General features: G+C 35.7%; 1 protein-coding gene across 3 annotated transcripts in view; it reads right to left on the reverse strand.

The window, feature by feature from the left end:
* MBD5 (methyl-CpG binding domain protein 5) overlaps positions 1-22737 on the reverse strand; it is a 138639-nt gene that overhangs the window by 42465 nt on the left and 73437 nt on the right. For all 3 annotated transcript variants that reach the window (XM_032410836.1, XM_032410845.1, XM_032410827.1), the window contains 4 exons: positions 17694-18367; positions 8946-9048; positions 7700-7880; positions 504-2639 (listed from right to left, as the gene is read on the reverse strand). In XM_032410836.1, the coding sequence (XP_032266727.1) occupies positions 504-2639; positions 7700-7880; positions 8946-9048; positions 17694-17806 (2533 nt within the window). In that variant the 5' untranslated portion in view covers positions 17807-18367. The remainder of the gene's footprint in view (positions 1-503; positions 2640-7699; positions 7881-8945; positions 9049-17693; positions 18368-22737) is intronic.

The following is a 22737-nucleotide window of genomic DNA, read 5'->3' on the forward strand; positions in this document are numbered from 1 at the left end:
TCTAGTTACCTTTTCCTATCCATTCACCTATTTCTGGTCAGCAGCAAGAACAAAAAAAAAAATCCATTTATTTTTTCTTTTTTGGGTTTTCCAAGATGAGCGTCATTTACCTGAATACAAACAAAAGCTAGGGGAAACGGCTTTTATGTTGGCATAGACCAAGTAAGTACATGTCTCACGAACCGGGAAACCCTGCCTTCTATGGCTTCTTTTGCAGTTTAGAGTCCAATGGTTATATAACCAACTGAAAGTCAAACAAAATTCAAAATGACACAGATTGACAACAAATAACGGAAACACACAGAATCCCCTTGGTTGTTCTTTTTTTCTAATAGACAAATCCCTAGCATTCTGTAAATAAAGTTATAAATACTAAAGAAATGATGACAATTTCACAACGGGGAAAGGATCATTTCTTATCATAATAAATATTTTGGTACAAATTTTAAAAAAACGTAGAAAAGTTTAGTACCTTGGGGTACTTTTCTCTAGTAAAACCATACCTGCTTCAGAACTTGTTTGATTATAGCTGCTAACAATGCTGTTTGGTATCACTGGAGTGGAGGACGTTGAGATTCTTGACTGAGGTGGATTGGGATGTAATGAGTTTCCTAAAGCCACGCCCGACTGACTGAGCATCCCACAGTTCCCGCTAGCCTGAATCTGATTTATTAAACCTGCAAGATGGTGGTTTGGGACTGGGCTGTTACTGTGGACAAAGTTAGTGTTTGCACTGTGGCAGTGCACGGCTTCCCCTCTCAAAGGTATGTTCTGTGTCAGTGAGTTCTGAAGAGCACTGGAGTTCACACTGGGCTCTGTAAAATGCAGCTGGTTAGCAGAGCAAGGCAAAGCAGTATTTGAGCCCCCACAACCCGGGGTACTATTGCTACTCAAGTGAGAGCTTTGACAACTCATAGACTGTAGTAACTGAGACATTGAACTGATGGGAAAGGAACCCTGACCCTGCTTTCTCAGCAAGTCGGGTCCAGGCTTAGGAACTGCAGAACTATCCATTTGAGACTGTCTGAGCAAACTCAACACTGTGGTAGGTGGCTGTTTTCTTTTCCGCAATGAGTCTTTTTGCTGAGACATCAGCTTATCTCTTAGTGCTGCTCGGCCACTTTGCCCTTCCCCTGTCGGGAGAAGCATGTTGGCAGTAGGAGGGAACATGGTGTTTAAAGTGCTATGTCCTTCAGTGTTGCTACTGCCAGCGACAGCTCCAGAATTGCTACTGCTGCTGCAGTTGTTACCAGCAAGTTTGTTTTGATTTGCTAGCTGTGCTTTGGCTGCTGCTGAGAGTAAACTACTTGCTGGAAAGGAGGCAGCATTGTGCTGGTTCAAGATCTGATTTAAAGGCATTCCCAGCAAACCAGGCTGACTCTTTACAGAACCACTTCCGGCAGATGCAGTAGGAAAACCTGCACTGCTTGGGGTACTTAGTACATTACTCATTCCAGCAATTAATGGGTTAGGGATATCCTTGTACTGATGATGTCCATCGGACTTGGTAGAAGGGCTTGATGGCATTGATGGCCTTGGGGACCCTATCGTTGACCTTGGTGACCTGGGTGGAACCTTAATACCACTACAAGTGGCCTGGGGTCCTAGAGGTGGCATCATGAAATTTCCGTGATCTGATGATGTGGAAGATGAGCGTGATCTTTGGGGCGATGCCTCAATCCTTCCAATTCCAGTCCCCATCATGTGCACTGGGGATGTCACTGGAGAAGGGGACAGGGAGGTTGAAGCTGAATGCTGAACTCTTTGTATGTGACTCCCATGATTCATATGACCAGGTTTTACGGTTGGCAAAGGGAGATTACTTGGCAAAGGAACAACAGCAGGAGGCATGCTTACATTCATCACAGGTACCTGAGAGTGGACATTTGAATGGAAACTAGTTGGATTAATGATAACAGGGTTCTGATTCACCGGTTTACTAGGAATAGGGTCAAGAATGCCAAGTGGATCTTTCTCGGATGTTAATGGCTTTTTCTGAAGAGCACAAGAAGGTGGAGGAGGGGGAGGTGGGCCTTGGGGTGGTTTGTGGTGGAACATTGCTCGTGGTATTTCCATATTAGTTGAAAAATTACACATTGGTTTTTTCATTACTGGACTCTTTGTAGTCAAGGTTGGGGAAAGAGGTATATTAGTCCTTCCAGCCATTGCACAGGATGACTGTATAGGAGAACCATGTAGCATTACTGAAGGTGGAGAAAGAGGAGTCCTATTCAAATGAATAGGACTAGAATTGGGAGCTCCATGGAAACCAGGATTACTTCTTGTGAAAACATCTGGGCTTCCGAGTGGGTCAGTCCTTGGAGAGATTGAGCCATCTCCATATATCTGGGAACCTGACGATGCTGGGCTGGGCAGGCCTCCGTGGCTACCACGGAATGGAGATTTCTGTCCGTGTTCACTGCTGCCCAATCTCTGCCGGGGGTAGACAGGGTGGAGTTCTTGTTGCTGGCTTCCAGGCAATTCTTGTACATATAGCCTTCCCATGGCATTTGATGATCCAATCATTAACTTGAAAGGATTCTTACATTCAGGCATTACAGAATTTGTAATTCCTTCATGCGACTTATTTCTTACGGATCTTGGAGTTGCTGCCCGTGAAGGTACTACTGGAGTTGCATCTAATGTGAAAGACAAACAAAAATTCCGTTAGTACTCTCAATTCTTTTGTGTTGGCATGGGGGGGAGGGAAGGAAAGGAAGAACCGAGGAAGGGAAGGCATCTGGAAATAGAAGTTTGCAAATAGAAGCTGTGACTCTATGCAATTAAAAAAAAAGTTCTGTACTCTACAGTAAACTTTGATGGAAAAAATACACATTATTCTCCCTCAGTTGACCAAAGGTTCTCAATAACTGCTCGTTATGCTTGTTTACTTCTTATCGGTTGAGGAAGGATGGGGAGCTGAATCAGTATGTACTCACATTAGCCATTCTAACAGTATTTATAATATGAAACGTCAAGATTGACAGCCTCTACGGAAATGGTGATGTTATTATCTTGTCGGATTTGAATTTTTTAAGAACAGGGTTACAATAGCAAATTATAATCTATATGGCATATTTTCTTATAATTTAAATGCATTGCTATTTTTTTAAAATTTAAATTCAATAAGCCAACATACAGTACATCATTGGTTTTTGGTGTAATGTTCAATGATTTATTAGTTGTGTATTGCATTGCTATATTCACCAGAAAATTTGTTACCCTATAAATGTTTCTGTTACCTTACTGAAACTTCCTCAGGACAGGAACGAAAACTCTTCCTTATCTCAACATTCTCACTGGGAGAGCAAAAGAGCCTTAACTCTAGTGAATTAAGTGAATGGGATTTTGATTCTTTTAAAATGGGAGTGATAACAATAGTAAGTGCTGTGATATCACAATCATGCTTAGCTTCATCAAGTCTGTAACAGGATAACATTGCAATCTCTTTGCCCTTGATCAGCCATTATTGTAAAAACAGCCTTGGTCAACCAACTTAGGTAAAAGATTGTGACTCTTTTATTAGGATAGAATTCCTATGCAAAATTTACTCAGAAGGCTCAAATCTTCAGTACTGGGTTCCAATTGAGTATTCTCTTTTTACAGCAAGCATTGCTCCCTCCCTGGCTTTTTGGAATCCCTTCAGTTCTTTTGGAGATCAGACAGAATACAGGCAACAAAAGCAAGCTGGCTCATCATACAGAATTTTCATTCTATCATGTCAGAATTTTAGGTTTAAGTTTTTTAGCCCCTGAGGATGTTTAACAATTTATAAAGTTGTGCCTTCTAAAACAGATATGGCAAATAAAATCAGCTTCATATGCCAATTCCCATCAACTGGTGGTGGCTGCTTAGAGAGCTACGTTGAAAGGATGTTGCACCCTGGCTGGGCTCTGTGAGAAAATGCCAATGAGTCTGTTACAGGCACAGGTGAGGAAAGTGGTACCATTTATACTATATATTGCCCACTGGCAATATATTAGCAAGTATACTTGGGTTCAGTTGCAATCAGAGGTATATTTACTTAAATAGATAATCGCACACTTAAGATAAATATACTTCTCCTACCTGCTACATAGTATACAGGTAAAATTATATCATAACAATTTCTAAGACGGTAGTTCTCAACCTGAGATATATAGAAGTCTAGGTAGGCTGCATTAAAGAAATAAAAGAACGAAGTGAACATATATTTTTCTTGGAAAAGTGGGCTTTCTGTTTCTGGTATGGTAGAGATTATTTGATAGAGTGGTTTCTGCACATAATATATGAAAAGTTGAGAACCAATGATACAAGAGAATTGCAGAAGATAAACCCAAATGAACTTATTTTCTTACTAAAGACAGAATTTTAATATTTGGGGCATTGCACCTAGCATCTAGTGAGAGCACAGAACACATAATCATTAGCATTATTACATGATGAACTGTGTCCTTATTAGTAACAAAACCATGGAGTTGTGTTTTTTTTTTTTTTTGGTTATTTATATAATTATGTACAGTTCAATGCTTAAAAATATAGACACTGGCATTCTTTTTTTTTTTTTTTTTTTTTTTTTTATTTGAGAGAGAGAGTGAGAGAGAGAGAGAGCACAAGAGGGGGGAGTGGGAGAGGGAGAAGCAGACTCCCTGCCGAGCAGGGAGCCCGATGCGGGACTCGATCCTGGGACTCCAGGATCATGACCCGAGCCGAAGGCAGTCGCCCAACCAACTGAGCCACCCAGGCGCCCTAGACACTGGCATTCTTATATTCAACAGAATTTAGAAAACAGCTGTGGTTTGGAAAGGATTTCTTCCATACATGGGGAAAAATTGTTACCATCTTTAAAATGACAGGAATACTGAATAAACAAACAAAAGTCATGCCGACATTGTGTTACATTTAGGAACTAAATTATTACAAGAGTTGGCAAATGTAAATGCTGGGCACTCATCAAGTGCTTTCATGTATACTCAAGTAGACCTTTCAAAAGAATAGACAGAAACTAAATATACCCGCATGTATGTAAATAAAGAGGGATGAAAACTACAACCTGAGTCTCCTTAACTTTTATTTAAATCCCAACCCTATAATATAGTTTAATATTAGGAAATTAAAATAAATGCTATGTCTGAAGCTAGTAAAAGGGTAGCAATTAATCCAATAAAGCATATCATTTTAAAAGGGGATGGAGATATACCTCTTATACCTATACTGGTTAAAGATTTACCTGTAATTTCAATAATGAAACTTGTACGTATAGAGTACAACAAAGGACCTAGATCAAGATTCTGTTAGGGTCATTAAAAAAGTGACAAGGCAGACTTTGCAGAAAGAGGTAAGTAAAATTGATATAATGTGATATGAGAATGACAGCAGGTACATGTAAGGTAATATGCAAAATGAAAACGTAGTTATATCAAGGTGGCAAGATAATGGTAAATTTCAAATAATTTATTACTATTAAATGTGTCTTTAAATTGTTGCAATATCTTTTAATTTAAGGAAATGTAGCTCATTAAAAGAAAAAGAAAAATTCCCTAAATTTTTTTTTCTTACATACCTTAGTGGAGCAATTTTTTCTGATCATTCCTGTTAAAGTTCAAAGGTTAGAGGGTTATTGAAGAGGAGCTCTCTACTAATAACTGCCAAATTTGTCTCCTCCTGCTCTCTTTGCATGAGTTCTAAGTGTGACTCTTCAATTACCTGTATGATGTCACAACTGGTCCTTTTGTATCTAAAGCTGTTAGTAATTTGGCGCCAACTTACCTACACAAATTTAATCTATTCACTCAAGTCAGGTTAGTGTCCACATCATCTCTTAGTTATGCTATACTCATACTGAATAAGAATTTTCTTATTTCCCTCATATGTCTAAATCTTACCATTTTCCAGGGCTGGTTCAAATCTGAGGTCTACCATAAAGCCTTCTCTGATCACTACAAGTTATACCCATTGTTCCTATTTTTTAGAACTCTGCAGAACAATATCACTTATTCTTCATAAACAAATGCTTTGGTGCTCAGCCATATTTTATCTTGAATTATTACTCAACCGTTAAGTTGATCGTAATATTTTGAAGGGAGTTCACATCCTAGCTCATACAAAAAGAAGTTCCTGAGTCTCAAAGTATAGTTCCACAAATTACATATTAGTTATAAAGGGAAAAGTTACCTTAACAATGGAGAAATTGGATATACATAACTTTAACCAAGCACTTAAGCTTAATGTCATCAATATGGGATAAATTGACATTATGTGCCTCCTAATGAGGACATAACATCACCTATGCAGTATTCTATCAAACTGTGTTTAACCTGAGTATAAAAAAAATATGAAGAAATAATCAGGCAAATCTAACTTGAAGAATATTTGTAAAACTGACCTGGACTCTTCAAAAATAGATTTTAAAAGATGGGGAAATTGGGCGCCTGGGTGGCTCAGTTGGTTAAGCGACTGCCTTTGGCTCAGGTCATGATACTGGAGTCCCAGGATCGAGTCCTGCATCGGGCTCCCTGCTCAGCAGGGAGTCTGCTTCTCCCTCTGACCCTCCCCCCTCTCATGTGCTCTCTCTCTCAAATAAATAAATAAAATCTTTAAAAAAAAAAAAATAAAAAAAAATAAAAGATGGGGAAATTGGTGTAGGTTAAAGAAGTGTAACAATTTAGTGCGGTTGTACAATCTTTGATTGCCTCCTGGGTTTAAAAATTGAAGAAACTATTAGGACAACTGGAATAATTGGAAATTATTAGGACAACTATTTTTTAATTATATACACTGCATTTTAGATAATAAGTGTTAAATTTTTTGAATATGATAATTAGGTCATGGTTTATATAGGTGAACATCCATGTGTACTGAAATATTTAGGGATGAATTGTCATAATATTTGCAACTTTTGCCACAAAATGTTAATTGTCAAATCTAAGTGAAGGGTACTTGGGTGCTCAGTGAACTGTTTATGTAATTTTTCTGCAGCTTTGAAATTAAAAAAAATAAAAGCAGGCATGCGTGTGTGTGGTTTCTGTGTGTGGTGGAGGTATGAAAAGTTTCTGATTAGGTGATTTCTCTTAGTAGGTGTTCAAGAAATAGCTATTAAGTGACTGAAAGAATAACACTGGGGGCACCTGCGTGGCTCAGTTGGTTAAGCATCTGCCTTCAGCTCAGGTCATGATCCCGGGACCCTGGGAATGAGCCTTATTCCCTGCTCAGCGGGGAGTCTGCTTTTCCCTCTGTCCCCCTCACTGCTCTCTCTCTCTCTCTCTCTCAAATAAATACATAAAATCTTAAAAAAAAAACAACAAAAAAACAACTAACACTGCTAACTCTGGACAATATTGCTGGTTCTGTTTGAGGACTTGATACCACACATCTAAACCAGCTCGGAGAAAGGTTACATTTGTTTCCTAAAAACCAATGGTACTTTCGCATTTGTTAGCTCAGCTCTGTGTACTTGCATAGCATTTGTATGTGTTAATTGGTGTTTATTCTGCTCAGTTAACTCAGTGATTTAAATAGAAAATTTGGGGAGACAACTTCATAGGAATATTTCAGATTAATTTACTATTTGTAAAAAAATGATAAAACATATATAACTTTAAAAAGCATTCTGCATATTTAAAAAGGGGACTCAGAAAATGTTTAGCAAGTGATTTCCAGTGACTCCTCTAGGAGAGAAGTTGGGGAGGAAAATTTCTAAACCTTTCACCACATTACATACTTGTTCCTCCCCCGGGACTGGTGAGCACCAGAGAAGGATGTGGGGCTTCCATGCTTTTGTGAAGTGTAGCCACTGCAATGATTTTTCTTTTATGTATGCATAGCTTTGTGACATCTTCATCTGCTTTAACATCTTCTGCAGTTCTCTGTTTCACAGCAGCTCCAGGATCAAAATTAAACACCTGGAAAAAAAAATTCTCTGTTTAGAATGTCTATAAAAACATCAAATTAAAAAAAAAAACTCCTTGTTATAAGACAAGTTTTGCATAGATTAAGCAATAAATTTGAGTAAAACTGTCTCAAGTTTTTAAATTTAAGAAAATAACTTTATATATAGTATAATAAATATTTCTGCTGAACTCTTGGTTTTTAGTGACAAAGTAAATAATGAAAATAAGACAACCAAGATAAATATATGGAAAGGTATAATACCTGATAATGTTTCCAATTTTAGATACTTCCTGATGTTACAACAGTACAAAAACAGATGAAGTACAGTTAAAAACCCGTAAGAGCTGACATTTCTACATGCTAACTTTGTCTTTGGCTTTATATATTATTATATTAATATTACTTTTTCATGGATTTAAAAAGTCTATTACTCTATTTTTAAAAAATCTTATTACTTATTGTGTATACACTTATAGACCGTTTCAAATGCTTTTTTTGGGGGTGAATGAGGTGACACAAATAAAAGGAAAAAACTATTTATTAAACTTTAGTTCTAAGATTAGCACGTAATATTCAGAGAACAATGACCTGTTCCTATTCTATTCTAAAATATTTAATTATTTAAAATAACTGTATTTTTTACCTAGCAAAGGACTAAAACAGCTTTACTTTTGGCTCGGAGGGTTCAGCTTTGTGATTTTAGAAATATTTGTGGCAAATTTATCAACACCAGTGCAAAAAAATCATATTGCAGATTGAGCAGTTATAGTAGGGGAAAAATACTATTAAACAGTGAGCATGGGTGTAGTTCAAATAAAAGGGTGCTAAAAAGATTCTGATGAAATATTTAATATGAATATAGTTTGTCACCTTTGAACATGACTGGGACTTAACTATTTCCTGCAATTTTAAGCATTCCAGAACACATGCAAAAGATATCTAATTAGATAAAGACTTTAAAATGCATATATGATTGGAGAAGTAATATAAAAATGAAATGCCAAATGAGAAAAGCAAATATATGAAACACCTAAAAAAATACAAAACTGCCAATAGATCTATTGTGAAATGGTTACCTTGGGAAGAATAAGAGGACATTCCAAGCCACACTTGCATGTTCCGTCAGTAAGCAGGTATGTTTTAACCTGCTCCAAGCAAGATAACAAAGACCCACTGGGACTGTAAAAATAGTTTAAAAAAACATCAGGAAATAATTCCGACTGTACATATTAAATGAAAAAAGGCATAATTCATAGTCTTACTGTCCTTCACAAGATAACATTTTCCTACTAAGGAAAAACATTTGCTTTGTCAATATTATGTTATCTACTAAATTATAGCCTTTAACACTATCGCTCTTTCTTTTAACCAAACTATTTCTCAGAAAAATAGAGATTTTCATAGAAAATTAAATAAAAGTATTTTGAAAACCAAGAGTGGACTAAGGGGATGGGAAAAATGTTATTCTTAAAAAAGTACAGAAGCAGGCAAGAAAGGACCAAGAAAACTACATGAAAGTAGTTATTATTTTAAACTAGAAGATCTACCTTTAAAGCTGTTTGAGGAAAGACTGAAATTTAGGAACATGTTGGAAGTCAAACCAGAAAGTCACTAAGTCTATAAAAGTTGGAGCTAACACGTTCTTGCCTTTAGTCTTGGAGTCTAGAACCAAATTGCCCCAGTGTAAAAGCAGATTTCTCTTTTTTTCCCAATCCATGTGTTTCTTTGAAGATAGACAAGTGTGGCCCAACTCAAATTGTACTGAAGAACCATACCCTATTGGTAAGGAAAGAGGAGCCATGCAGAACTGACAAAGGATGGGGAACTCCTTAAGAAAATAGGGTTTTACATGGCAGAAAAGTGCCTTGCAGGTCTTCTGGTTGGTAATTGGGGTAGTTCTCTCAATGTTACTACTCTGTGGGTCAAAAAGTCAGTATAATACATGAATACTGATCAAGTTTAAGCTTACAGATTAGGTACTAATTCAGATGACAGGATAAGTCTTTGATTTTTATTTACAATGAGGGTTAGTTTAAAATGGGCTATCTGCACCTTAGGACTTTTACTATTAATATGTTGATTTTACAACTTAAATGCATATTATGCTTTGAAAATTATCATATATTTTTCATTCAAGAATATCTTTTATTTATGACTATTTACTGAAACCTTCACTTTAGCCTTCTGATTAAATTTATCCAGAAACTATACTCTCCATTTTGTATACAAAGCATTACTCTACTGGGGGCAGACTGCCTGTACAAAAACAGAGGTAATAGTTTTAGATCTATAAATAAACCAGCTTTAAAATGCAATTCATATTTATGGACAATCATATAAGTGACTTACGAATGTAGAAAGTCTCAATTAAAATCCTCAACATTGTTGACTCATTCTTTTGTTTAGACTAACAATTTTTTACAGATGATATGCAAAAAATACTTCCTATGTTACAGATTGAGTTCCACCCCAGTGGTAGGGGCAACCAGATGATTTTTGAAGGTCTGGTAATTTTTATAAAACAAGATTACCAATCAGTTGTCATATGAAGAATTCATGAATTTTGTGAAAAGAAACTGCCTAGCATTTTACAGTTAAAGAAAGCATACGGACTGAATCCTAGAGGAATTTAATTGTAAAATGAAACCTGAAGACAAGAATTCCTGAATTCTATTAGAGTACTCTACTGTAGATACTTTAAAAACATTTCCTCTCAATCAGTCAGTTGAGTTCTTCTCTTCAGTTGTAGCTCTTTAATTAACTTTTGGGAGTAATAATTAATATAAAAAATAGTTACAAGTCTTACGGCACAGATAAAGCTCAAAAGATTGGAAGCAGGTGGGAAATTTAATGTGCAGCCTCAATGCCACCCCCAGGCAGGAGCAGCTGGAGACTAACCTAAAAATTACAAGCAAACTGCACATTGAGAAGGGAGCTACAGAAGGAGGGCTAGCCTCCCATATATGTTTAAGTAGTAATTTTACCAGTTATATATACAAACAAATAAAAACCATGCTGACTTAGTTTATTTGACGGTGCTTAATCTTATCTAGCAAAGTTTGTTTCCAAAATAATTCTTAGCGTATAGATCTGGATTTGGAGAACTCACAGTAACAGATAATGAAGTCTACTTACACTTGGAAAATCATAAATGAACAAGATGAATGACAGATTCTTAGACTTAACTTGGTTTAACTTAGTTCTCAGCAATCTGAAAAGCTGATATATCTTTCATAGGGATGGAGATGAAGTAAAAAAATTAAATTATTAAGATTTTAGACTCATTTGCTCTAAGTTGAATATATATTTGCTCCTTACAGGCTAGACTAACCATAAATATAAACAGTAACACTGATATCTTGCTATATTATACTTAGAGCAAAGTATTTTTAGCAGTTTTTAAACAACATTGGCAATAGGAACACTTCAAAAAAGTTATGTGTCCTTGTCCATCTTATCTACTGTGAGATGAGCTCCATATTCCCTGCTTTCTTTTCTCTTCACTCCAATTAATATAGAGCACATCTTTACTATTACAGAAATAAAATACTTATGTGCAAAACAATTTCAATAGGTAATTAAGTTTCCCTCAAGAAACAACTTACACAAAGCAAACAGATCTGAGATAAAATCTGAACTGACTTTTGAGTTGTTAAGGTATGAAATCATTTGTATTTATACAATAGAAAAGATCTCATTTATATAAATACATCCTTGTACAAATAGAGAATTCCACTGAAGTGGGATACAAATAACCACATTGAAAGAAATAGCATTAATGTAATGTAATGTAACCACATTAATGATGCAATGTTATATCTTTTAAAATGTAATGATGTAATGTAATGTAATGATGCAATGTTATATCTTTTAAAAAGTCCTAAGTCTGTTTCTGATAGTATTTTTATTACATCACAAAGAAAGATTTACGTTATCATAACCTTTCATATACTTCCTGAAAAGCTACAAAATAAGTAACTTAGGTGGCATTTGTTTAATAAGAAGACTAAAACTTGGTTAAGCATTCAAGATGAATAGTGTAGGAAAATCCTGAGCTCAACTCCTCCCATGGACATAATAAATCTACAACTACATATGGAATATTGCCCCTTAAAGACCTAGAAACTAGATGAACAGAGAGCCTCCACAACAAGGGGCAGCACTGAGATGGGTGGAAGAGGCAGAGATACAGTCTCAATAAGGAAAAAACCACACCCGAGGCATGAAGTTCCACAGTCAGGAAGGATCTCAAAGGTATGGAACTCTTCCCTAAAAAACAAATGATTTAAGCTCCACATCAGGCAACCCAACCCTTAGATCTTGCACAGGAGGGACAAGCCCCCAAAATAGCTGGCTTTGAAAACCAACAGAGAATATGTCCAGAAAAACTACATATTTATAGGAAAAAAAAAAAAAAAACTGCTCTAAAGGGCTCATGCATAGACTCGAAACTAGAGCAAAAACACTAGATTGAAAAGTGCATAGGCCACAGTGAAGAATACCTACTTACCAATCTTGGAGTGCCTGCTGGAGAGGCATGAGGCGGCAGGGCCTCTCCCCAAGGACTAAGACACTGGTGACAGTCATTTCTGCTACCTCATTCTGCCATGCTGATCCAGGCACTGGATCCATTTTGGAATCCTCCTACTAGACCACTAATGCCAAGGGTGTGCCTTGCTGAGAGCTCTACACAACCTTGCACCTCCACCAGGCCTTGCAGCCAACAAGACACTAATCTTGCCCACCAGCATGCCTGCAGCAGTTACCCCCAGGCCACAAGCCAACCAGGCCAGGGGTCAGCCCTGCCCAGCAGTACAACCACAGCAATTGTGGCCCCACCACAATAGGAGGGTACACAATGCCCATACAAGGGATACCCCTGTAGCAGCTGACTCCGGTGGTTAGGGAGGATTGCACTTTTGGCCCCATAGGACATCTTATATGAGGCCACTCCTTCAAGACAGGAGTGGTAGCTGAACTGCCTAATACATAGAAACAAACACAGAAAGGTAGGCAAAATGAGGAGACAGAGGACTATGTTCAAAAGAACAATCACAAAACCTCAAAAAAAAAAAAAAAAAGAACTAAACAAACAGAGATAAACAATCTATCTGTTAAAGAGATCAAAGTTATGGTCATAAACATGCTTACTGAACTTGTGAGAACAATGGCTGAACAACACATTTAGAACTTCAACAAAGAGATAGAAAATAAAAGAAAGTACCAATCAGAGCTGAAGAATACCATAACAGAAGTGAAAAATACACTAGAGGGAATAAACAGCAGATTAGATGATACAGAAAAATGGATCAGCAATCTGGAAGACAGGGTAATAGAAATAGCCTAAACTGAATGAGAAAAGATAAAAAATAATTTAAACAAATGAGGACAGTTTAAGAAACCCCTGAAACAACATCAAGCATACTAACATCCACATTATATTTAGGGGTCACATAAGTAGAAGAAAGAAAGTGTTGGAAACTTATTTGAAAAAATAATAGCTGAAAATGTCCCTGACCTGGGGAAGAAAAGAGACATCCAGGTTCAGGAAGCACAGAGAGTCCCAAACAAGATGAACCTACAGATCTACACCAAGACACATTACAATTAAATGTCAAAAATTAAAGATAAAGAGAGAATCCTTAAAAAAAAAAAAAAAAGAAAAAAATTAGTTACTTATTAGGGAATGCCCATAAGACTATCAGCTGATTTTTCAGCAGAAACTTTGTAGGCCAGAAGAGAGTGGCATGATAAATTCAAAGTGATGAAAGGAAAAAGCTTACAACCAAGGATACTTTACCCGGCAAAGTTATCAATCAGAATTGAAGGAGCGATAAATAGTTTCCCAGACAAGCAAAAGCTAAAGGAGTTCATCATAACTAAATTGGCTTTATAAGAAATATTAAAGGGACTACTTTAAGTTGAAAAGAAAAGGCCATGACTAGAAATAAGAAAATATATGAAAGAAAAAAAAATCTCACTGGTAAAGGCAAATATACAGGAAAGGTAGTGATCAACCACTTATAATGCTAGTATGAAGGTTAAAAGACAAAAGTAGTAAAATCAATGATATCTGCAATAACTAAAAGATACACAAAATAAAAAGATGTAAAACATAACATCAAAAACATAAAATGTGGGTAGAGGGAAAGCAAAAATGTAGTGCTTTTAGAATGCTTTCAAACTTAGGCAACCACCAACTTAAAATAGATTGCTATATGTATAGGTTGTTATATATGAACCTCATGGTAACCAAAAACTAAAAACTAAAATAGATACACAAAAAATAAAGGGAAAGGAATCCAAACATAAAACTAAAAAACATCATCAAATCACAAAGGAAGAGAGCAAGAGAAGAAAGGAACAGAGAATAACTACAAAAACAACCAGAAAACAACAAAATGGCAATAAGTACACACTTATCAATAATTACTTTAAGTATAAATGGACTAAATGTTCCAATCAAAAGACACAGAGTGGCTGAATGGATTAAAAAAACAAAAACAAAAACAGAAACAAGACCCATCTGTATGCTGCCTATAAGAGACTTACTTCAGATCTAAGGACACACACACAGACTGAAATTGAAGAAATGAAAAAAGATACTCTATGCAAATGGAAACAAAATCAAAGCTGGGGTAGCAATACTTATATCAAAAATAGACTTTATAACAAAGACTGTAACAAGAAATAAAAAAAAGAAATCACAAAATGATAAAGGGATCAATTCAACGAGAAGATATAACATTTGCAAATATTTATGTACCCAACATAGTAGCACCTAAATATATAAAGCAAATATTAAGAGACACAAAGGGAGAAACTGACAGCAATACTATAATATTAGGGGGTTTTAACACCCCACTTACATCAATGGATAGATCATCCAGACAGAACTTCAATAAGGAATATTGGCCTTAAATGACCCACTAGACCAGATGGACTTATTAGATATGTATAGAACATTCCATCTCAAGTGCAAATGGAGCATGATGTCAGGGTGCAGAATAAGTAAATTTAAGAGATTGAAATCATATAAACCATCTTTTCCAACCACAACAGTATAAAACAAATGTAAAATCAATTACAAGAAGACAAATTGAAAAAACACAAACACATGGAGACTAAACATCATGCTACTGAACAACTATTGGTCAATGAAGAAATCAAAGAAGAAATAAAAAAATATTTTGAGACAAATAAACACAACATTCTAAAATCTATAGGATGCAGCAAAAGCAGTGTTAGGAGGGACGTTTATAGTGACACAGGCCTGCTTCAAGAAACAAGAAAATCTCAAATAAATAATTTAATCCTACACCTAAAGGAACTAGGAAAAGAACAAATAAAACCCAAAGTTAGTAGAAAAAGGAAATAAACATTAGAATGGAAATAAATGAAATAGAGACTAAAAATAAAAAAAAATAGAAAAGATCGATGAAACTAAGAGCTGCTTCTTTGAAAAGATAAACAAAATTGAAAACATTTAGCTAGACTCATTAAGAAAAAAAAAGAGAGGACCCAAATGAACAAAATAACAAATGAAAAAGGAGAGAAGACTCTGAATAGCCAAGTCAATCTTGAGAAAGAACAAAGCTGGAGTTAATCACAATCCCCATTTCGAACTATACTACAAAGCTATTGTAATCAAAACAATATGGTACTAGCATAAAAACAGATACACAGGTCAGTGGAACAGAATAGAGAGCCCAGAATAAACCTATGGTTATATGGTCAATTAATCTACAACAAAGGAGGCAAGAGCCTACAATGGGGGAAAAGACAATCTCTTTAATAAGTGTTGCTAGTAAAACTGGACAGCTACATGCAAAACAGTGAAACTGGACCACTTTCTTGCACCACACAGAAAAAATAAGCTCAAAATTGAAGACTTGAATGTAAGATCTGAAACCATAAAACTCTTAAAAGAAAACATAAGCAGTAAGCTCTTCAACATCAGTCTTAGTAATATTTTTTTGGATCTGCCATGTCAGGCAAGGACAGCAAAAATAAAAATAAACAAAGGGACTATATCAAACTAAAAAGCTTTTTACACACTGAAATAAATCATCAACAAACAAAAAGACAAATATCCAATAAGGGGTTAACATCCAAAATATATAAAGAACTCATACCACTTAATATCAAAAAAACCAAACAATCAGATTTAAAAAATGTACAGATGACCTGAATGGACATTTTTCCAAAGAAGACATAGAGATGGCCAACAGGCACATGAAAAAATGCTCAACATCACTATCTATCAGGGAAATGCAAATCTAAGCCACAACGAGATATCTCCTCACAGGTGTCAAAGTGGCTGTCATTAAAAAGATAAGAAATAACGAGTATTGGTCAGGATGTAGAGAAAAAGGAACCCTGTGCACTGTTGGTATGAATGTAAACTGGAGCAGCAAGTTTGGAAAACAGTATGGAGCTTCCTCAAAAAATTAAAAATAGAAATACCATATGATCCAGTAATTCCACTTCTAGGTATTTAACCAAAGAAAATGAAAACACTCATTCAAAAAGACATTGGCACTTCTATGTTCATCACAGCATTATTTGCAATAGCCAAGATATGGAAGCCCCCTAGATGTTCATAGATAGATGAATGCACAAAGGAGATATGGTACACACACACAGACGCATACACAAACACACACACTGGAATATTACTCAGTGATTAAAAAGTATGAGATCTGGCCATGTGTGACAGCATGGATGAATGGAGTGGGTAGTACGCTAAGCAAAATATGTCAGACAGAGAAAGACAAATACTATATAACTTCATTTATATGTGGAACCTAAAGAACAAAACAAATGAATAAACAAACAAAATAGAAACAGACCATAGATATAGAAAACAAACTGGTGGCTGATAGAGGGGAGACGGGTGGAGGGATGGACAAAATTCATGAAGGGGATAAGAGGTACAGTCTTCCAATTATAAAATAAGTAAGACACAGGGATGTAATGGACAGCATAGGGAATAGTCAGTAATTATTGAATAATTTGTATGATGATAGATGGTAACGAGACTTATTGAGATGACCATTTCATAATGTATACAAATACTGAATCGCTATGTTGTACTAATAAAACTAATACAATATTATAGGTCAGTTAAAAAAAACCCTGAAACTTCTTGTCAACAGTTGAGTTATTCCATTCAACTTGTACACAAGATACATGTTACCAAAATTAAAAAGAGCAGGCATTTGCATTTTATTTGTATGATTTTTACTTGTGAGAGGAACAGCCATCTCCGTCATGACTTTTTCTTTTTCACTATTATATGCAATGGAATAGATTAAAAACTGCACAGAAAAAAAATAGGGAAATTATTTTTAATTAATATCAGGAATTAAGAAGACTCATAACTGAAACTGCTTATAGATAAAAACACTCAATCTTACATCAGAAAAGCCATATGAAGCACTAGAAGGACAGGATAATATTGTCAAGAGATATCAGGTCTCTTTCCAGTATTTTACATTCTCCTGTGAATGTGGTAATGATGCTTATATGTTTCTTTTAGAAATCTTCATACTTTTCTTTATCCTTGTTACAGAGATAAGCGGAATGACATCTTATATAAACACAAGTAATGCATAAAAAATCTCTCTTGTAACCTAAGGCAATTTACATTGCAAAACAGTACAGAATGAAACACTCGAATATTTCTAGCACGAAGGTCATTTACTCAAATTTATGTGAAATGATGTCAGTGATGGTATGTTGCTCCCTCAAAGGAACAGACTCTACCTCCTTAATTACGGGATTGCACACGTGGAGGTGACAAAGGTAATAAGGTGGCTCACCTGACATAAAGCACTCCATTTTGATCCACACGACGCTGCCAACCCACAGGAACTTGTATAGCTGGAAGACCTCCATCTTTGTCCCCTCCGTCACAGTCCTTGCCTCCATTCATTTTCTGTGTCTGCTTGGGACTCTCCAAAGATATCAGCAATAAGATGATATCCTTATATTACAGGGCATGATGGCCTTCAAAAATGGCCAATGCAGCACAGTTTTTCCCAGACTGTACAAAATGCATTGGGAAGCTTCGGCTCAGTTTGGAACCAAGTCCTTGAAATCTGCCATTGTGGAAAAAATCAGTTTCCCATTATAATCTACATTAAATAAACAATATTTAATTCCTAAGGATGGTCTACATGGGTAAAAATGAGTGCCTCTGACTAAGGAAAATCATATTCACCAATGCTGGTACCTGCCTGAATTGGGGGAGGGGAGGAGTGTAAAGTTTTTAGTTCAACATTTTGTCTTGAACCTTGATGTCAGACTAAAATAACCTCTATGGTCTAGAGAATGGTCTCATTTTTACAGTGTGAGTCGGTTAATATTTCCAGGTACTACCCGCCTTTAGAGGCCACATTCTTTAAATTTTCTCTTCATCTTCCAATCTGAATCCAAGATGTTGTAGGTTGGTTCATCTGATGTTTTCATGTCTTCAAAATTCCAATAATGTAGCCTGAAACATATATAAATGTGTAAACTTTATATTTAATATTGAAAACTGGGAAGCTGCACACATTTAAAAATAGAATAAACTGCTAAGTGCACCAAACCACTTTGATGTTCTCTGCCATCAAAATCGCATGTCAAATTTGTCTTGTTTTCTTCTTCCAACTTGATCCACTTACTCCAGTTAACCAATTTGCTTGCTCTTCACCACGTGTAACTTTCTAATTATTAGAGATAGACATAATCGTGGCATTTCACACACACACACACACACACACACACACACACAACCTCCTTCTTACTCACAATAAAAATGCATCTATCACCTCTTATGTTCTGACAGCTGGAACGTTTTATACTAATCCAGTTACATTTTATCACTCTTTAATTGTATATGCCCTTATGATTTACTTTTCTTTTCTAGTCATCATATTGGCCTAAAGAAGAAAAGGTGTTTTTTTTTTAAGAAAAAATTAAAAGAAAATATACAGTACACTTCTAAGTACAAGAGATTCCCCCCCACTGTTCTTGAATATAAGAGTGGGAGTTGCTTTATAGTTAAGATTTACAAATTCCTGTCTATTATGGGGTACTCTCTTAATTCCTTTATTAAGTCACAAGGTGCTGCTTGGGGAAAATATACTGGCTTGAGACAACAGCAATCAGTGCTACCGTGGAAAGCTTGAAAGAGGTCATCTTAATGGAATTGTTAAGTAAAAAAAGAGAGCAAATAAAATTTTTAAAAGATTTAGTACTTAATCCTAATGGAGAATGTGATATAACAGTTGCTAGCCTTATTTCTGGTGGTATACAAGACTTTCTATAATCAATTTAATATGTAGTGTGTAATTACATTGTGGGACTCATGAAACTATACTAAAGGATGAATAAAAAAATCATTCTAGTGTTATATGAGTGGGACATGTGGCTTGGGATAAAAATGTCCAGTGACAGCATTATCCACAGATTCAAAAATGCTATACTCAAACAACTTAACTAAAGGTGAAGATGATATGCTCTGGAAGACTGTGTTAAAGGACTTAAAATTCATATGAAAATATTAAAATCGTTTCAAAAGTTAAAAAAAGATTTATATTTTACTTGTTTAAAATATGTATGCATAACTTAACACATTAAACAGTGTAAATAGACACATAACTACTTTATCTACATTCCTAAAAGCCTACAATTTAAGTTAGCCCCAAACATTTTTGGGGCTGTCTTTATTGAGAAAACAGGAGAATGCCTTATATTAAAAGGCATCATGTATTCGGGCATATGCTCTATTTGCAGCCTGGACTCTGAGACAGATAAAGGTCATTTAGCTGAAAGTACAAACCTTGCGCATGGGTGTTGTAAACATCCACAAGCAATGGGAAAAGTAGCAAAAATTTATTGGGAAAAATGTGGGGTATAAAGAAAAGTGCCCAGTAGTGTGATTCCCAATGCTGTCTCAAGCTGCTAACTTAACATCGTTGGGGCCACTCCATTGTGTCTATGCTTCTCACAGAAATGACCCATTTGTCTCCCATTCACTGCACCTTAACCATGACCCCTGCTGATCATGTATGTGTTTATTCATGTTTTATTTGACAGTCAGCAGCTACTAGGTACAGGGTACTATGCTGTGGCTGGAGTACAAAGAAGGAGGCACCTCTTTATCCATAGCCCAGTGTAATGTTTGGCATTAAAGAGCTGTTCCGTGTGGAAGAATATAAAGAAAAGAGGGAGGAAGGATAAGAAAGGATGGAGAGAGCAAGGAAGGGTCAGTCCTGCCCAGTGGAGTTCCTAGTGCTAATGAAAGATGGGAAAGAGACATGAATTTCATACCATCCTGGACTCCCAGTTTTGTCAAAGAGTAACAGACCCAGATTATTGAACCTGTTTTTTTTAAACAGTCCTTTTTCATGCTCATTTTATTACCGTGCTTTTCCCAATAAAATGCCTTCAGTGGTCTGTGATCATTAGATTGGACCAGCTCTCATTCTCCCTACTTTTGAGCTTTCTGATCATTTGATGCCTATTTTCTTTTTTCTTTCTTTCTTTTTTCCTTTCCTTTCCTTTCCTTCCTTCTTTTTTTTTTTTCCTGTTTGTTTGCCTGCTCTTGCATGTGATTCCAACTTCCCTGAGACAGGCTGGCTCACTCCATTAAGTAATTTGTGGATCTGCCAGATAATAACATTGGATTGATTCCTGCCAAATATGTCTCTCTCATATTTCATTAATGAAAAATACAAATATCTGATGGCTGGGTTTTGCTTAGACCAGCAGTTCTCAAAGCATGGTCCTGGGACAAACATCATTATTGTCAATAATGCCCAGGAACTTGTCAGAAATACAAATGCACAGGCCTGGCCCCAGACTTAATGAATTAGAAACTCTAGGGGTCACTCTGTTCTTTAAGAAACCCTCCAGGTGATTCTGATGCATGCTCAAGTTTGAGACCCACTGGCTTAGACTAATGCCCCTGCCTCCTTCCCAGGACATGGCAGTTTTATATCTCCATACTATGTAGGCAGCCAGCCCTCTACTCCCTTTTGGCCCTGGGAGGGTCATCCTTTTTTTTGCTGATACTTCATTCAGCCTTTTAGAAGCAGCTCAATTGCAAGGGCTTTAGGGACTCCTCACAGAGCAAGGTCCAGTAACTACACAGTTCTCATTTATTTATCTGCAAGTGGCCCTGATTTTCTCAACATTCATTTTGTGAATTTGGAAAATTCAGAGATGTTTGAAGGTGAAATTAAAATTGAACTGTAATCTCACTGTTGAATAATAACCGCTGCAAACCTGAACATACTTTCTTTCAATCATTGTTTTTAGAAAGTTTTAAAAGCACACTTTAAAAAAGAATTTATAATAACAAACAATAAACCACCACTCCAAATTCACAATGTAAGCATTTTATCAGTTTTGCTTATTTTTAAAAATAAAGCACTATTACAGATAGAGTTAAATACTATCTCCCTCCCCTACCCCATCTTCCTTTAGTCCTATTTCCTTCTCTTCACCTTAAAGGCAACCACCATTATGAATCTGGTCTTCATTCTTCCAGGCTATGCATTTATAGGTATACTCCCTATGTGTATATGTAAACAATATCTGGTATTGCTATATGCATTTTAAAATTTTTATATAAACACTATTACACATATATATCATTCTGCAACTTGCTTTTTAAAATCCAACACTGTTTGAGAGCTATCTCAATTGAGATACATAGATCTATCTCGGTTGCAGATATATAGATCAAATTTGTTAATTTTTAACATCTGAATGGTATTGTATCATATGATTATAGAACTACTCATCTATTGGTATATTTATCATATTAATGTTAAGTTGTGGGGTCTGCACATTCTCTAATTTTCAGATACTGCCAAATTGCTCTCCAAAGTTGCACTGATTCCAAGTTTTTTCCATGTTATAAACGCATCTTTTTCCTTTTAATACTGAATCATTACCACTTTATACTTTATTTTTATCCTGAGCATTTTACTATGGCTTTAAATATTTTTTCCAAAATATGACTTTTAATTGCTGGATAGAATTTTTGGGGATATATCTATATATCTATAATTTATTTACTTCCCTTTTGTGAACATAGATTTTCTCCTGAATTTTTGCAACTACAAATAAATCTGAGATAAATATATCTATCTGTACATAAATCAATAGCCATTTTGCTAATTTACTGAGAATTATTTGCTAAAACAGAGTTGCATAATTTTAAGACCCTTGACAAATTTTTTAAAGTGACAAAAGGGTAGTTTTGGGAAAGCACTTCAGGCCATAGTTCTCAAACTTTTGAAACCCATGTATGTCCTCTTCTGCTAAATATGAAAATCTTCTCTTTGCCTCTAAGATTCTGATAATTTTATCACTTACATGACCCATCATTCAAGATTTAGTCAAGCTTTATTTTTATAGTTGATATTATAAAAACAATAGTTTCTCCTCTTTTCTTAATTTAACATAGAAAACTACATATCCACAACATTTTTTCTTCATCTCCCCTGGAAATTCCATTATGACCTTGTTTATATGGCTTGGTTTAAGCCTAATAGACACAGGTTAAAACAGAAAAGATATCGTGATATGCAAGGTACCTCCATCTCACTAACACTCAGATCAAGGATCGATCTTACACTTAGGACAGGATTTAAATTTATTTCACAAACAATTCTGGCAGCAACAATAACATAACTCAAAAAGTGGTGTGTGTGTGTGTGTGTGTGCACGTTCTGAGGAGATTTACCACAATTTTACCAACATTTTTATTTTCCTACTTCCTTTCAATATGTAAATTAGTCTGAGAATTGGCTTTTGGTGAATTGAATTTAGTGGCTTGATTTACTTCTTTGCATTGGCTTCTTCTGA

The sequence above is a fragment of the Phoca vitulina genome, unplaced genomic scaffold (genome assembly GCF_004348235.1).
Source record: "Phoca vitulina isolate PV1807 unplaced genomic scaffold, GSC_HSeal_1.0 scaffold1, whole genome shotgun sequence".
NCBI classification, from domain to species: Eukaryota; Metazoa; Chordata; class Mammalia; order Carnivora; family Phocidae; genus Phoca; species Phoca vitulina.